This window comes from Lithobates pipiens, unplaced genomic scaffold (genome assembly GCF_037356315.1).
Source record: "Lithobates pipiens isolate NorthernLeopardFrog02 unplaced genomic scaffold, aLitPip1_a1.2 Scaffold_22, whole genome shotgun sequence".
In the NCBI taxonomy this organism is placed as follows: Eukaryota; Metazoa; Chordata; class Amphibia; order Anura; family Ranidae; genus Lithobates; species Lithobates pipiens.
This window is the reverse complement of record NW_027507784.1, coordinates 10108687-10127399: the sequence shown is the minus strand read 5'-3', so window position 1 is coordinate 10127399 and position 18713 is coordinate 10108687. Positions and strand designations below refer to the sequence as shown.

Below are 18713 nucleotides of genomic sequence, written 5' to 3'. Positions count from 1 at the left end.
TTTTGAACATCTGCGCATGCGCATGCTTCTTCTGAACATCTGCACACACACACATGTTTCTTTTTAGCATCTGCGCATGTGCAAAAACAACAATTATAATAATCAGAAACTGTTGCCATCTTTGCGTACACACAGGAAATCTCTTGCACATGTGCAAATGTAACTAAATGTTCTCAAAATCTCCTGCATTCAAACTATTTGTAAACCTAAGCTCAGCTGCTGGTAGAAGATACCTAAGCATCCCACAAGTGATGGGTAAAAAAAAACAAAAGCAAAAAAAACGAGGAAAAGTGCAGTAATGACACTAGAACTATGACAATAAGCAGGCCTAAAATATATAACGTGAACAAGTGTTCACATTAGTCCAATATATAAAAATTAACAATTATAAGTATCGCCTCTGATTCACATAGATCACATAACATATAAGTACCATCATCCAAAAATTCATAGTATTAAGGCTGGGTTCACACTGCTGCGGGGGGAGATCCGGATGTGATTCGCACCGCAAATCACATCCGATCTCCGTAGCGATGCGAGTACAGCCATACAGATAGTATGGCTGAATTCGCATCGCTCCCGCAGCAAACTCGCACGGGACCCTTTTTTTGGTCCGCAACAGAATCGGATCGCATGGGGGTTCACACCATGTGATCCGATTCCTGTGCGAGTCGGCCGATCGCACTGCGATATGCGGACGGATCTGGGGGTGTCATTAACATATCATTGACACTCCCAGCCCTCCGCATAGGGCAGTGTGAACTGCCGGTGGGAGGTGTGGGATGCGGGAAAACGCCGCGGATTTGCGGCGTTCCCGCATCGCAGCGGTGTGAACCCAGCCTAAAGGAATGATTGGTATGGAAATGCTGGGTAGCCACTCACGTTGACCTTTAGGCCGGGTTCACACCGCTGCGATGCGGGAACGCCGCGAATCCGCGGCGTTTTCCCGCATCGCACACCTCCCGCCGGCAGTTCACACTGCCCTATGCGGACGGCTGGGAGTGTCAATGATATGTTAATGACACCCCCAGATCCGTCCGCATATCGCAGTGCGATCTGCCGACTCGCACAGGAATCGGATCGCATGGTGTGAACCCCCATGCGATCCGATTCTGTTGCGGACCAAAAAAAGGGTCCCGTGCGAGTTTGCTGCGGGAGCGATGCGAATTCAGCCATACTATCTGTATGGCTGTACTCGCATCGCTACGGAGATCGGATGTGATTTGCGGTGCGAATCACATCCGGATCTCCCCCCGCAGCAGTGTGAACCCAGCCTTAAGCAGTTCCAGACCACAATATCTTAAATTGGACTATACCGGTACTTGATAATAAATAAAGCAAGAACCTATTACAATTTCATATTGTTTAATAAAGACACAGAGAAATAACAAAACATCACTCATTAAAATGCAATATTGTGTACACCGCAGTTAAAGGGCTCCTGACGGTTTCTCCACAGGAAGAGTTCAAACTTAGTGGTGCAGAGGATTTCCTCTACTAGTTTCGCGGGGAAAACCGCTTCCTCAGGAGGATATCTATACAAGACATAGTAGATAGCGTTTAAATAGATAATATATCAACAAGAGCTACATATCATAAAAAATAGCCATTTATACATAAACAAATTCATTATGCAGTTGGAAAAAGGACATCAACTCACCCTGAACTTGAAAAATGGATTGCAGACAGAAGGACCCCTACGGCGGACATGGGGGATTGGTTAAACCGACTCTGATAAAGAGAATTTATATTAAATTAACTGATGGAATTAGAATTGTTTTCCGGTAGATATAATAAAAAAATATTTTATTATATCTACCGAAAAAAATTCTAATTCCATCAGTTAATTTAATTAATTCCTGACATGACAGAGATGATATTGTTGGTGCAATATTTTCCGGACTCACCCTCTTTTCTGGATTGGCAGCATACCTTAAGCCCCTGTACACACGGTCGGAGATTCTGCCAACCAAATCCGTTGGATTTTGTCCGTCGGATTTAGTCCGACGGATTGTGTCCGAAACTGTTGCATACACAAGGTCGGACTAAGTTGTCGAAAAATCCGATCTTTCAGAACATGATGACGTAATTTCGTTACGATGGGACTACGTTCAGGCTAGCAGCCAATAGCTTTGATGTAGGAATTTGATCTGAGCATGCGTGGCACTTGGTCCGATCAAAATTCTCTACACATGATCGGAGTATGTCCGATCGAACCAGTTGGTCGGGAAATATTTCCAACATGTTGGAAAATTGGGTCCGACGGAGATTCGGACGGAATCAGTCCAATGCATACCACACACAGTCGGATTATCTGACGACACGGTCCGATAAGACGCATTCCGATGGATTCTCCGACCGTGTGTACAAGGGCTTAGATAGTTCCATGAATAATGGCTCCCAAGATAAGATTGATATGGCCCAAAAAGATCAGTGCAATACCAGCTCTCATCAACTGCCAGAGCTCCTTCTCCTGGCTCACCCCACAGGTTTATTGTGTTCTGGCGTGGCACAGAGCACTTTTATTCTATTTAAACTTTTCATATATTGGACTGAAATGAGCACTTGTTCACTTGATATGTTTCAGACCTGTTTATTATCATAGTTCTTTTGCTATTACAGTGCTGTTCCCTGTGTTTGAGTTCTTTTTACAAATAATATGTGTAGATGTGCTGAAGGGCTTTACATGATGTGCTGGGCAGAGCCCTTTGGCAAATCTCGCATAATGGTACCGCAGAGGGGAGGGACCAATACACAGGGGACTGTAGTTCCTCTTTAACCACTTGACCACTGGGCACTTAAACCCCCTTAATAACCAGACCAATTTTCAGCTTTTGGTGCCCTCACATTTTGAATGACAATTACTCAGTCATACAACACTGTACCTATTTGAAATTTTTGTCCTTTTTTTCACACAAATAGAGCTTTCTTTTAGTGGTATTAAATCACCGCTGGGTTTTTTACTTTTTGTGCTATAAAAGAAAAAAGACCGAAAAATTCTGTAAAAAAATGAATTTTTCTTCGTTTCTGTTATAAAATTTTGCAAATTAGTAATTTTTCTTCATATATTTTGGCCAAAATTTATACCACTACATATCTTTGGTAAAAAATAACCCAAATCGGTGTATATAATTTGGTTTTTGTGAAAGTTATAGAGTCCACAAGCTATGGTGCCAATCTCAGAAAATGTATCATACCTGAAGTACTGATGGCCTATCTCATTTCTTGAGACCCTAAGAAGCCAGGAAAGTACAAATACCCCCCAAATGACCCCTTTTTGGAAAAGAGACATTCCAAGGTATTTAGTAAGAGGCATGGTGAGATTTTTGAAGTTGTCATTTTTCCCACAATTCTTTTCAAAATCAAAATCAGCCAACAACAACCTCCTCCTCGTGCCCAAAGCCCGGTACAAATCTAAGGGGGATTGGAGATTCATTGTCCAAGGTCCCCGGCTATGGAATGCTCTACCAATCAACATCCGCCTGGAAGAAAATCACCAGGCTTTTAGGAAAAAACTCAAGACCTTCCTCTTTTAGCAGATGATCAAAGCTCGCCACAGCGCCTAGAGGCGATTCAGTTTGCATTGTGCGCTATACAAGTATTTCATTCATTCATTCATTCAAGATTTTCTTTTCTTTTTTTTCCTCAAAATTGTTATATTAGCAAGTTATTTCTCATGCACAGCATATGCATACCACAAATTACACCCCAAAACACATTCTACTAGTGCTCCTGAGTATGGTGATACCACATGTGTGAGAATTTTACATAGCGTGGCCACATACAGAGGCCCAACATGCAGGGAGAGCCATCAGGCATTCTTGGAGCATAAATTACACCTATCATTTCTTGACTACCTCTTACATTTTTGAAGGCCCTGGAGAACCAGGACAATGTAAACGCCCCAAAAATGACCCAATTTTGGAAAGAAATCAACCCAATGTATAATCTATTAAGGCACATTGAGTCTTTTGAACATGTAATTTTTTTCTACAAGTTTTTGAAAAATGTGTAAAGAAAATGAAAACTAATTTTTTTTACACAACATTGTCCATTTACACAATAGTTCTAACACATAGCATGTACATACTAAATATTACATCCCAAAATAGATTCTCCTACTCCTCCTGAGTATGGCGATACCACATGTGTGAGACTTTTCCACAGCGTGGCTACATACAGAGGACCAACATGCAGGGAGCACCAAAAGGTGTTCTAGGGACATACGTTTTAAATCTAATTTGACTACCTATTACACTTTTGTGAGGCACTGTAGTGGCATGGATGAACATGAATGGGAATGGACAAGCCGTGGCTGAGCATGAATGAGTATGGCTGGGTACAGCTGAGTATGGCTGAGTATAGATGGGATGGCCGGGTATGGCTGAGTATGGCTGGGTATGACTGAGCATGATTGAGTATGGCTGGGTATGGCTGAGGAAGGCTGAGTATGGCTGGGTATGGCTGGGTACAGCTGTGGGCGGCTGGGTATGGCTGATTATGGATGGGTATGGCTGAGTATGGCTGGGTATGACTGAATACGATTGAGTATGACTGGGTATGGCTGAATACGATTGAGTATGGCTGAGTACGGCTGGGTATGACTGAGTACAAATGAGGATGGCTGGGTATGGCTGAGTACGATTGAGTATGGCTGAGTACGGCTGGGTATGACCGAGTACGATTGAGTATGGCTGGGTATGGCTGAGTATGGCTGGGTATGGCTGGGTCCAGCTGGGTATGGCTGGGTATGGCTGCGTATGGCTGGGTACGGCTGGGTACGGCTGAGTATGGCTGGGTACAGCTAATTATGGATGGGGTGGATGGGATGGCTGAGCATGGATGGATGAATGGATTAGTTTTGCTGAGGATGGATGGATGGATGAGTATGCTGAGTATGGATGAGGATGGATGGATGAGTATGCTGAGTATGGATGGGTGAGCATGGATGCATGGATGAGTATGCTGCATATGGATGGGTATGCAGAGTATGTATGGATGGGTATGCAGAGTATGCAGAGTATGGATGAATATGCAGAGTATGGATGGGTATGCAGAGTATGGCTGGGTATGGAGAGCATGCAGAGTATGGCTGGGTATGCAGAGTATGGCTGGGTATGCAGAGTATGGATGGGTATGCAGAGTATGGATGGGTGAGCATGGATGGATGGATCGATGGATCTGTCACTGAGCAGCGCTGTGGGCACCACACATGCAGCCCACAGCGCTGCTGCCACGATCCCTCCCCTCTCCGCTCACACTGGACTAAGAGGGGAGGGAGGAACTGGAAATCACGCCGGTTTGTTTACATGTGATCGCTCCGTTATTTGAGGGGAGAAGAGACTGATCAAAGTATGAACAGTGATCTGTCATCTCCCCTAGTAAGTCCCATTCCCCTTCAGTTAGAACACAGTGAGGGAATACAGTTAACCCCTCGATCGCCCCTAGTGTTAACCCCTTCCCTGCCAGTGACATTTTAACAGTAATCAGTGCATTTTTATAGCACAGTTCACTATATAATTGTCAATTGTCCCAAAAATGTGCCAAAGTGTCCGATGTGTCCGCCATAATGTCCCAGTCATTACTAGTAAAAAAAAAAAATAATAATTATAAAAATGCCATTAGTCTATCCCCTATTTTGTAGACGCTATAAATTTTGAGCAAACCAATCAATATACGCTTATTGCAATTTTTTTTACGAAAAATATGTAGAAGAATAGGGATGTTCTCTGCCTCAACCCCGGTTGAGATTAAATGGATTCCAGAACACCACGTAATTTTACCTTAGGAGCCTTGATTATTTTTAGTTGTTTATTCATATTGACAGGCATCTGATTCCTGACGATTGGTATAAAACCATGAAACGCGTAGAGTTAACATCTAATGGATGCATTTACTTTTTTAGAAAATTGTCAAATTCAATGTCCTCTTTATTATTATTTTTATGTGGATATGGCTGTATTAATTACACTCTATGCCTTTTGTATGACTTATTATTTTTATCGATTGTATCATTATGTCCAATAACTAATTATATTAAATTAATTTATACAAATATTACTATGTAAATCATGTGATTACGGTATTATTATATGTAACATGAATTTATTGATATGGTTATGTTTCTTTGGAAGATGGTTCACTATGACCCTAATACCTAGGTATTACAAACAGCTTATCAATCATTGACCAGCCTCATTTAAAGTTCCATTTAAATGCAAACCTTTTTACCCAAACCTAGGGATGGAGGCTCGCCAATGTACAATTATGGTTGGGACAGGTCACAAATCCCTTTGAAATGTAGAAGAATACGTATCAGTTGTGAAGTTTGGGGATACTAGCTCCACGGGATTAAGTGCTTAAACCATTGTCAGGTGAAACCAAAATATATTTATTTATCAATAAATCAAAAATAAAGCTTTTCCTCAGCATGTAAAACTATAAATCAAAGTCCGCTTGTCTTCAGCACAAAAATAATACAAAAAGGAAAAACACCTACAGTTCTGTAGAAAAGGTCTTCACCAAAAAGAGTCCTTGTAGAGACCTTTATGCAGCCTCCAAAACAGCAAACAGCAAACAGCCAATATAACAGCACAGCCAGACAGCTCCTCAGACAGGTGTTCAACTCCTTCTCCTTCTCACCCAAATGACACTTTAGAGCCTCCCAAATTCCGGGACCCAACTACCTCTCTTAAAATACAGAGAGGACCGCGAATCAGTCCACTCCTGCAAACTACACCCGGAATCTGTCACCCATTTTGGGTGACCCCCTGAGCCTACCATTATTCCCTTAAAGGGACCACATCCCAAATATAGGCGGTACATAGTACCCGTCCAGGACCCAACCTTGGCGTCCTGTACATATCCCCCCCCTCTGCCTCAACGCGGAGGTGTTGGAGGCACCATTTGACACCATGCAGTGGACCCGGGAGAGGGCATCAGCATTCTGGTGTAGTCTCCCAGGTCTGTGCTCTACCACAAAATTGAACTCCTGGAGAGACAAGAACCACCTCGTTACTCTAGCATTCGTGTGTTTATTTTGCCTCATCCAGGTCAGCGGAGCGTGGTCGGATACCAGGCGAAACCTTCTGCCCAGGAGGAAATACCGCAAGAAGTCCAAGGCCCACTTAATGGCAAGACACTCCCGCTCTACCACCGCGTAATTTTTCTCCGCTGCCGTCAGCTTTCTACTCAGGAAAACGACGGGGTGCTCTTCCCCGTTGATTACCTGCGACAGGACTGCTCCTAACCCCTCATTTGAAGCGTCTGTCTGTACTACAAAATCCTTATTGAAGTCGGGCGCAACAAGCACCGGATCCTGGCACAATGCCGTCTTAAGCTTCTGAAAAGCTTTTTCAGCATCGTTATTCCATTTTATCATCACTGACTTTCCGCCTTTGGTCAGGTCAGTCAAGGGAGCAGCAATGGTGGCAAAGTTGGGTATAAACCTCCGGTAGTAGCCAACTATGCCTAAAAACGCTCTGACCTGCTTCTTGGTTAGGGGACGGGGCCAGTCTTGTATGGCTTTCACCTTGCTCATTTGGGGCTTTACCAACCCTCTACCCACAATGTACCCAAGGTACTTGGCTTCCTCCACCCCAACTGCACATTTTTCTGGGTTTATGGTGAATCCTGCTCTTCTCAGGGAGTCTACGACTGCCTGTACTCGGGGAAGATGTGACTCCCAATCAGGGCTGAAGATGACAATGTCATCCAAATACACCGAAGCGTACCGGTGATGTGGACGCAGAGTTTTGTCCATGGCCCTTTGGAACGTAGCGGGGGCAGAGTGTAAACCAAACGGCATTCGTTTGTACTGGAAGTGGCCTTCCGGGGTAGAGAAGGCCGTTTTCTCCCTAGCTTCCTTGGTCAGGGGAATCTGCCAGTACCCTTTCGTGAGGTCCAGTGTGGTAATATACCTGGCAGGCCCCAACCTCTCAATGAGCTCATCTACCCGTGGCATGGGATAGGCATCAAACTTGGAGATTTCATTTAGTTTTCTAAAATCATTACAGAAGCGAAGAGTGCCGTTGGGTTTGGGTACCAACACGATTGGACTCGACCACTCGCTCTGTGATTCCTCAATGACATTAAGCTCGAGCATTCTTTTCACCTCTTCAGATACTGCCACTCTATGAGCTTCTGGGATACGGTAAGGCTTTAACCGCACTTTTACCTTGGGGTCGGTTACAATGTCGTGCTCAATGACGTTGGTGAGTCCTGGCAACCCTGAAAACATGTCCCTATTTCTTTGAAGAAATTCCTTTGCTTGCTGGGTTTGGGGTCTAGTTAAGGTAGCAGCCACCTGCACCAGGTCGATCCCTGCCTGGTCTCCTGACTGTACCGCTACCACCGCGGATACCTGGTCTCTGTCTCTCCAGGGTTTCAACAAATTCACGTGGTAGATCTGATATGGTTTCCTTTTCCCTGGCTGGTGTACCTTGTAGTTAACCTCCCCCACTTTTTCCACTATCTCAAATGGACCTTGCCACTTGGCCAAGAACTTGCTCTCCACCGTGGGTATTAGGATAGCCACCTGGTCTCCTACTTGGAACTGTCTGACTTTCGCAGACCGGTTGTACACCCTTCTTTGGGCTTCCTGGGCCCTCTGCATGTGCTCCCTTACCAGCGGCATCACCTTAGCCACCCTCTCTCGCATTTGAGATATATGTTCCACAATGGTTTTGTGTGGCGAGGACTCACTTTCCCACGTTTCCTTTACCAGATCCAGCAACCCCTGAGGCCATCGCCCATACACTAGCTCAAACGGGGAGAAGCCTGTGGATGCTTGTGGAACCTCCCGGATGGCAAACAAAAGGGCAGGGAGTAACATATCCCAATCCTTCCCGTCCTTCTGGACGACTCTTTTGAGCATGGTTTTCAAAGTTTTATTGAACCTCTCCACTAGGCCATCAGTCTGCGGGTGATAGACGGACGTCCGCAACTGCTTAATTTGGAACAGTTTGCACAGGTCCGCCATCACCTTTGACATAAAAGGGGTCCCCTGGTCCGTTAATATCTCTTTAGGAAAACCGGTTCGCGAAAACATCTGAAATAGTTCTCGGGAAATGGCTTTAGAGGAAGTTTTCCTCAAAGGAACTGCTTCTGGGTACCTGGTTGCATAGTCTAGGATGACTAATATATACTGGTGCCCTCTTGCCGATTTTACCAGGGGTCCCACGAGATCCATAGCGATCCGCTCGAATGGAACCTCAATAATTGGCAAGGGTACCAGAGGGCTTCTATAGTGGGGCACTGGGGCAGTTAACTGGCAAACGGGACAAGATGCACAATATCTTTTAACCTCAACTTTCACCCCTGGCCAGTAAAACCGGTCAGTTATCCTGGCCTCTGTTTTCTCTGCCCCCAAGTGTCCTCCCAGTGCGTCGTTGTGGGCTAGATCGAGTAGCATCCGCCTATACGGTTGGGGAACCAGCAACTGCTCTATAATTTCCCCACGGCTTTCAGCCACTCTATAAAGCAAGTCCCCCTTTAAGGCAAAATGAGGAAACCTCTGGTCTGCTCCTGGCATTTGTGAGACCCCATCCACAACAGAAACCTGCTCTCTGGCATTGACCAAGGTAGGATCCCGCAGCTGGGCGGTGCCAAACGCACCCCTGGGTACATCTAGATCTGGGTGTACTGGCCTTGAGGACGTTTCCCCTTCACTTTCCTCAACCGGGGACTGCAATGGGGAGAGGTCCTCGTCGTCCTCCCCCAGCATAACCTGTAACGGGAAGACTTCCCCCCCCTCAGAGTTTAACTCGGTTTTGCAACCTGAAACAGACACATCCTTTAACTTAATATTCTCTACAGTATCTTTATCACCAATGGGTATATCTGTATCAGTGGGGTGGGTTGTGGGGGTTTCAGGCCCATGTTCCTCAGACTCTCCTGGCTGTCCTGGCAGCCCCATCTGTACCTGGCTCCACAGTTCGAAAAACAGTGGACAGTCCCGCCCCACTATAATGTCATGTATTAGACTTCTCACTACCCCGACCTCTTGGGTAACTGAGATATGGCCATATGACACAGTCACTGAAACCATGGGGTATTCCTTGGTGTCCCCATGGATGCACACTACCCGTAGGGTTTTCCTTACAGGGCCAAGTCTCCCAATCACCCTGGCATGTACCAATGTTACCATGCTACCAGAGTCCAGTAGCGCCCTGGCAGGAAGGTGATTCACCCGCACTTCACACTCGAATTGTCCTGAGATTGGATCCAGGTGAGTGGTGCAGACTCTTTGCACGTAGAAGGAGCTTCTCCGACCAATTCCGCAGTCCATAAGCCCCTCCTGAAGTGGGCATTGCGCCCGGGTATGTCCCCAGGACCGACATCGCCAACACTGTAGGTCTCCTGTTCTTGGGACAGGAACCACCCTTCGAGGTTCTGTAGCAGATGATGCGGTTCTGCGGATCCCGGCATCTGGCAGGGCTTCTCTCCTAGGCGCTATGGCTGGTCTGGTTGCCCTTGGTGTGGGTTCCCTGCGCCTGGCAGGCCCAAGTAGGTCCTCCACCACGGTGTACCTTTCCACCAACTCCACCAGCTGGTCAGCGGTTGCGGGGTCTCCATGGCTTACCCAGCGCTGTAGGTCATCTGGCAGGGACCGCAGGTACCAGTCCATTACTATTTGTTCCACCATCTGTGGGCCTGACAGTTTTTCTGGCTGCAGCCATTTTTTAACTAGCTGAACCAGTTTATGCATTTGTGACCTGGGTGGTCGGTCAGGCTTGTACCGCCAGCGATGCACCCTCTGAGCACGGACAGCTGTGGTCACTCCTAGGCGGGCCAGGATCTCTGCCTTCAGACGCTCATAGTCGCTGATATGTTCTGCTGGGAGGTCAAAATAGGCCTTTTGCGGGTCACCGGTGAGGAAAGGGGAGATAATGCCGGCCCATTGGTCACGGGGCCACCCCTCTCTCTCCGCTATCCTCTCGAAGGTGGTGAGAAAGGCCTCTACATCATCGCTGGGCGTTAATTTTTGTAAAAAATGGCTGGCCCTCACAGACACCTGGTTGCCAGTGGCAACAGCCACTTGTTCACGTCCCTGAGCCAGCCGCTGTACTGTCTCCTGCAAGGCAGCCACCTGTGCTTGAGTGGACTCTTGCTGAGAAGTAAACTGGGCGGCTAGCAGCCGTGTGCTTTCCTGTTGTGCAGCTATGGCCTGTGCCAGGGCCTGCTGCTGCTGAGCCATCGCTTCCTCATGGCGACGGTTTGCGTCTGCTGAGGCTTGCTGCTGAGTCATGGTGGCTTGTGCCAAAGCCCTGATGACCTCCTCCATGTCTTTGCCTGCCGCTTGCAGCATCTGGGCAGGCTTCACCCAAGACATGCAATTTGTACACAGTCTCTTTTAAATGTCAGTTTTTAAATGTTTTTTGCGGCTGCAAATGCACTTTTGCCAGCATCCAAAACACCAGTTGTGAAGTTTGGGGATACTAGCTCCACGGGATTAAGTGCTTAAACCATTGTCAGGTGAAACCAAAATATATTTATTTATCAATAAATCAAAAATAAAGCTTTTCTTCAGCATGTAAAACTATAAATCAAAGTCCGCTTGTCTTCAGCACAAAAATAATACAAAAAGGAAAAACACCTACAGTTCTGTAGAAAAGGTCTTCACCAAAAAGAGTCCTTGTAGAGACCTTTATGCAGCCTCCAAAACAGCAAACAGCAAACAGCCAATATAACAGCACAGCCAGACAGCTCCTCAGACAGGTGTTCAACTCCTTCTCCTTCTCACCCAAATGACACTTTAGAGCCTCCCAAATTCCGGGACCCAACTACCTCTCTTAAAATACAGAGAGGACCGCGAATCAGTCCACTCCTGCAAACTACACCCGGAATCTGTCACCCATTTTGGGTGACCCCCTGAGCCTACCATTATTCCCTTAAAGGGACCACATCCCAAATATAGGCGGTACATAGTACCCGTCCAGGACCCAACCTTGGCGTCCTGTACACAGTCTTGAGTGCAACTTCACATGACAATTGTCATTTAAAGCGACGCAGTGCCGTATCGCAAAAAATGGCCTGGTCATTGAGCAGCCAAATCTGCCGGGGGTTAAGTGGTTAATGAGTGTCTTTTCAGTTCACTCCATCTTTTTCAAGGTAAATCGCAAAACAAACATCAGTGTTTAATACAGTGGTGTGAAAAAGTGTTTGCCCCCTTCCTCATTTCCTGTTCCTTTGCATGTTTGTCACACTTAAGTGTTTCGGAACATCAAACCAATTTAAACAATAGTCAAGGACAACACAAGTAAACACAAAATGCAATTTGTAAATGAAGGTGTTTATTATTAAAGGTGAAAAAAAATCCAAACCATCATGGCCCTGTGTGAAAAAGTGATTGCCCCTTAACCTAATAACTGGTTGGGCCACCCTTAGCAGCAACAACTGCAACCAAGCATTTGCGATAACGTGCAATGAGGCTTTTACAGCGTCCTGGAGGAATTTTGGCCCACTCATCTTTGCAGAATTGTCCTAATTCAGTTACATTAGAGGGTTTTCGAGCATGAATGGCCTTTTTAAGGTCATACCACAACATCTCAATAGGATTCAGGTCAGGACTTTGGCTAGGCCACTCCAAAGTCTTCATTTTGTTTTTCTTCAGCCATTCGGTGGTGGACTTGCTGGTGTGTTTAGGATCATTGTCCTGCTGCAGAACCCAAGTTCGTTTCAGCTTGAGTACACGAACAGATGGTCGGACATTCTCCTTCAGGATCTCTTGGTAGACAGCAGAATTCATAGTTCCTTTTATCACGGCAAGTCTTCCAGGTCCTGAAGCAGCAAAACAGCCCCAGACCATCACACTACCACCACCATATTTTACTGTTGGTATAATGTTCTTTTTATGAAATGCAGTGTTCCTTCTACGCCAGATATACTTGGACACACACCTTCCAAAGAGTTCCACTTTTGTCTCATCAGTCCACAGAATATTGTCCCAAAAGTCTTGGGGATCATCAAGATGTGTTGTGGAGAAATTGAGATGAGCTTTGATGTTCTTTTTGCTCAGCAGTGGTTTTCTCCTTGGAACTCTGCCATGCAGGCCATTTTTGCCCAGTCTTTTCCTGATGGTGGAGGCATGAACGCTGACCTTAACTGAGGCAAGTGAGGCCTGCAGTTCCTTGGACGTTGTTGTGGGGTCTTTTGTGACCTCTTGGATGAGTCGTCACTGCGCTCTTGGGGTAATTTTGGGCGGCCGGCCACTCCTGGGAAGGTTCACCACTGTTCCATGTCTTCGCCATTTGTGGATAATGGTTCTCACTGTGGTTCGCTGGATTCCCAAAGCTTTGGAAATGGCTTTATAACCCTTTCCAGACTGATAGATCTCAATTACTTTCTTTCTCAATTGTTCCTGAATTTCTTTGGGTCTCGGCATGATGTGTAGCTTTTAAGGATCTTCTGGTGGACCTTACTGTGTCAAGCAGCTCCTATTTAAGTGATGCCTTGATTGTGAACAGGTGTGGCAATAATCAGGCCTGGGTGTGGCTAGAGAAATTGAACTCAGGTGTGGACAACCACAGTTATAGTATGTTTTAACAAGGGGGGGCAATCACTTTTTCACACAGGGCCATGATGGTTTGGATTTTTTTTCAACTTTAATAATAAACACCTTCATTTACAAATTGCATTTTGTGTTTACTTGTGTTGTCCTTGACTATTGTTTAAATTGGTTTGATGTTCCGAAACACTTAAGTGTGACAAACATGCAAAGGAACAGGAAATGAGGAAGGGGGCAAACACTTTTTCACACCACTGTATACCATTAAACTCAATATTTGAAAATAACCATTAAAACAAAAAGCACCAATACAATAGAACCCTCTAAAAACACATTGGATTCAAGATGTCACTGTCAGCAAAACATAAGAGAAACAATAAGCCCTTGTACACACGGTCAGAGATTCCGACAACCAAAGTTGTCGGAAAATCCGACGTGATGATGTTATTTCATTACGATGGGACTACGTTCAGGCTAGTAGCCAATAGCTTTGATGTAGGAATTTGATCTGAGCATGCGTGGCACTTTGTCCGATCGGAATTCTCTACACATGATCGGAGTATGTCCGATCGGAGCATTTTGTCGGAAAAATTTTACCAACAAGTTGGAAAACTTGGTCCGTCGGATACTCTGATGGAAACAGTCCGATGTAGACCACACACAGTCGGAATATCCGACAAAACGGTTCAGATCGGACACATTCTGTTGGGAATCTCCGATCGTGTTTACAAGGGCTAAGCCCCTGTACACACGGTCGGAGATTTTGCCAACCAAATCCGTCGGATTTTGCCTGTCGAATTTAGTCCGACGGATTGTGTCCGAAACTGTTGCATACACACGGTCGGGCCAAGTTGGCGAAAAATCCGATCTTTCAGAACGTGATGACGTAATTTCGTTACGATGGGACTACGTTCAGGCTAGTAGCCAATAGCTTTGATGTAGGAATTTGATCTGAGCATGCATGGCACTTGGTCCGATGAAAATGCTCTACACATGATCGGATTACGTCCGTCCGGCCCAGTTGGTCGGGAAATATTTCCAACATGTTGGAAAATTGGGTCGGACGGAGATTCGGACGGAATCAGTCCGATGCATACCACACACAGTAGGATTATCTGACGACACGATCCGATAAGACTCATTCCGACAGATTCTCCGACCGTGTGTACAAGGGCTTAGAGTTTTCACAGTAAAGTATTAACGTCCAAAAATCAATTATTATATTGTGTATTTTGAACATATTATTTAAAAAATATATATTTGTTAGTAAGTATTAAATTATTTAGAACATCTACTCGGCACTGTGTTTCTTTTTCCTTTTTTGGACCACAACAAAAAGTAAACATTTTGAACATTTATATTCTCCTTCTAGATTTCAGAGTTTGCTTTATTGCTGCTTTGATCTCTTGGTTCCTCAGGGTATAAATGAAGGGATTCAGTAGAGGGGCGATGACTGTATAGGGCAAAGATAGGACTTTGTTTGCAACTAATAAATGTCCAGGTGGAACCACATAGACCACAATCATGGTGGCATAATAGGTGGCGACCACTCCAAGGTGGGAACTGCAGGTGGAGAAAGCTTTATTTTTCCCCGTTGCTGAAGAAATCCTGGTGATTGCTTGGATGATAAACCCATAAGAAGTTATGATTGTGAGGAACGGCAACATGGTTGCTAATGTTGAAAGCAAAGATACAACCATTTCAACAATGGAAGTGTCGGAACAAGACAGCTTCATTAAAGGACTAAAGTCACAGAAGAAATGGTCAATGATATTTGAGCTACAAAAGTTCAAAGTTTGTAGGAAACTTGAAGAGATGGACATAATCAAAAACGGCAAAGTCCAGCAGACAAGAATCAGAGAAAGACACAACCTGGGATTCATAATTAACCTGTAATTGAGAGGTTTACAGATGGCCAACAATCTGTCATAGGACATTACGGAGAGAAGAAAACTCTCTGCACTGGCAAATGACCCGAATAAGAAAAACTGTATGAAACAGCCAACAAGAGGAAATGTAGCATCAGCTCTACGTATTACATGGAGCATGGGGGGAGCAATGCTGCTGGTGAACAAGACCTCAGACAGTGACAGATTGGAGAGGAACACATACATGGGTGAACGAGACAGTTCAGAGAAGAGCGTCAGCAAGATGATCAGGAGATTGCATGCTAAAGTCAGGATGTAGATAATTAAGAACAAGTTGAAGAAAAAAAGTCTGTAATTTTGAATTTTGAACCCAACAATGAAAACTTCACTGACAGAAGACTTGTTCTGAGTGTCTGGAAATTGTTGAAAACCAGATTCCATCTCATCTTTTAAAATCTAGAATCAAAACAAATATTTGGAAATTATTTTACAGTTTTAAAAGTGTGTTTGATTTAAAGGTTATTTTTCATTTCACTTTTGATTTTTCACTATAAGCCAATCCAACTTTTGCTTGGTATTTTAGTTATCGGTGCACAGTGGTGGGTCCTATATTGTAATATAATGAAATAATAATAATAATGTTAATAATACAAAAATAAATAATAATAATAATAATAATAATAATAATAGTGAGAGTGGAAAACCATCCTAATGGTAGTTACAATGGGAAGAACCAAATAATTCACATTTGGAAAGATTGTCATGCATGTCCAGGTCGATATCAAAGTGAGTGCTAATGAGTGATTCAATGCATTGCCATTCATTAAATAAAATATCTGTTGTGAATAAATTGTCCATTTAAAACTCAACAATAGCAAATTTAATTTTGGCGCCATGATCTAAGTACTGCAAGATCTTACAAAAAATGAATTTCATAAAAAGCCTGTGTGCACAAAAAACTTGAATACACAAAAACAGGTAGATAATGTGCAATCCCATAAATCCAACATGATTAACAACACACGTGCCACTCTGCATACAGAACTGGATATGCCATGCTTTTCAAAACTATGTGCCACCTCTGACACCATGTGCCAGCCCATGTGTTCACCTCCAATGGAGACCTATTTATATTACAGTAGATTTAGTAGTGCTTTCTGGTAAATTAAGAGTTAAATCTTCCACTTCAATGTTCAGGCATCATATGGGAATTGTCCCACCATGAAATGAGTTCACCAGCCAGAAGGTGCCAATGGACATGCAGAGATCACCAGCTGGTGGTTGCCGGTGTATGAATGTGGTCAAGGTGGTGATAAGCAGAAATAAACTCTCAAAAAAATATAAATTTGATGTAAACCAGGATTGCATTTCTAGTTTCCCCTTAGCATTTTTAATTTGGTTCAGGATGTGTCGTGCAATCCAGGAGACCCTTGGTTTGAACTTTTATGGAGATGTAGAGTACATAGTGCAGTGGTGGGTGAATGGAATAGTTTTACAGCATTAGCTCGGAGGAACACGACAAAGTAATATGTACAGTATTAGAAGGAATAGCAATGCTAGAACTGAGTTTGTGTTGTGACCTTAGGAAAAGAAATTGTCTGTGGTTACACCTTTCTAGATCACCCAACGTGATTACAATAAAATGTAATATAAAAATTAAAATAAAATCACCAACATGATTAAAAGAAAAATGCAAATATAAACAAAACATGTAAACACTTTTTGACATTATGGAAAAATGTTGGGAACATTGGAACATTGGACAATTCATATCTGCTTTAAATGTTTGGCCTTCAACATATTTTAAGAATAGAGTGACTAAAGCCCCGTACACACTATCAGATTGTCTGCTAAATTTTTCCTTCAGATTTACCAAAACCATGTAGTGGAAGGGCCTGCCTGATTGCATACAAATTGAAACTCCTAAGGTTTGACTTCATATTATATGGTTTTGGTAAATCTGAAGGAAAAACTCAGCAGACAATCTGATAGTGTGTATGGGGCTTAAGCGTTCAAGTTTGCTTTCGGGGTAAGTATTGTGAATGAGGAGGTATAAGATATAATGCATTAAGAGATAAGGGTTAAAGGTAGGAGGTTATGACTTGTTTAGGATTTGTGACAAAATCTAGAACATTTGGAATGAGAAGAAACAGTCACAAGCAGACAACTGAAATGTATGGCAAATGAGGAGAGTTCTAGAGATTCCTCAATATCCACCCAATGAAAATAATGAATAAAACTAGGATTACAATATAATAATTCAGCAACAATTTCAGTAAAAAAAAAAAGTGGCAGATCTTCAAAAATGTGTTTGGAATGTTAGTGAATGCATGGAGAAATACACATCAGAGCTTTATAAACTGTACATCATTCAGAAGCAATATTTATCATGAAAAAAGGCAAAACATTTATTATGACATTTTTATTATATTAAGACAGCAGATACAGTATTTATACAATGTGAAATAAAGTCAAGATTAATTTGATATCTATGTATCACCCACTTATTCCATCATCTGATAATAATAGAATTATAAAGAATAGCAAAATAAACTTGGCTAATCTGGGCCAAAATATATTTTTTATATGTTAAAAAAAAATTTAAAAAAATAAGCTTTTAAGTAGGTTTCTAAAATATTTTTTATTTGTTGTTCCTATTTATTTTTTGCTACTTAATTAAACCTTTAATATGACCCAATATAGAGAAGTGTGGACAGCCCTGTACAGAGGAACTGATTCTAGACTAGCCAATGATAGTGTACTGATGTACCTGATTAGATTTTCTTTCGATAGAGTAGAAAAATGTAAGAAATTGAACTGAGAAGAAATTAAAATATTAAATCAAAGAAAACAGATGAATTCTCCAGTGAGCAGAAAAGATTCTTTTGTTATGCAGATAATGGCCATTTTATAGAGCAGACTGCCAGTCCTCGAACCACAGAGCTAATATATTTTCTATGATGTTAGTAAGGGATTTGGAGTAAATTGGTCCCATCAAATATAAATTTCCTCTGTGTATTTCACAGCTTGCCATCCCTTAGATACACAGAATAGTTTATCTAAATTAGTAGAGAGAAATCATTGATTCCCTGGATAAAGAGAACTAAGGTTACAAAAAATATAAATAAATCAATAATAAACCTATAGTAATGAATTTTCTATCTATCTATCTATCTATCTATCTATCTATCTATCTATCTATCTATCTATCTATCTATCTATCTATCTATCTATCTATCTATCTATCTATGAATTCTCTTTATCCAGGGAATCAATGATTTCTCTCTACTAATTTAGATAAATTATTCTGTGCATCTGTGTCTTAGGGATGAGCCGAA

The 18713-nt window shown here is 43.1% G+C and overlaps 1 protein-coding gene across 1 annotated transcript; it reads right to left on the bottom strand.

Annotated features, from left to right (window-relative positions):
- Nucleotides 1-14811: 14811 nt before the first annotated feature.
- LOC143925330 (olfactory receptor 1E5-like) lies at nt 14812-18287 on the bottom strand. Its single transcript, XM_077449908.1, has 2 exons — nt 18146-18287; nt 14812-15831 (listed from the first exon to the last, which is right to left on the bottom strand). Exon 2 carries the CDS (start codon nt 15814-15816, stop codon nt 14863-14865), a length of 954 nt encoding a protein of 317 aa, XP_077306034.1. The 5' UTR covers nt 15817-15831; nt 18146-18287; the 3' UTR covers nt 14812-14862.
- Between the last annotated feature and the right edge of the window lie 426 nt (nt 18288-18713).

Excerpts from the sequence above, each read along its gene's own strand:
- LOC143925330 (XM_077449908.1), bottom strand. The coding sequence starts at position 15,816 with ATGGAATCTGGTTTTCAACAATTTCCAGACACTCAGAACAAGTCTTCT.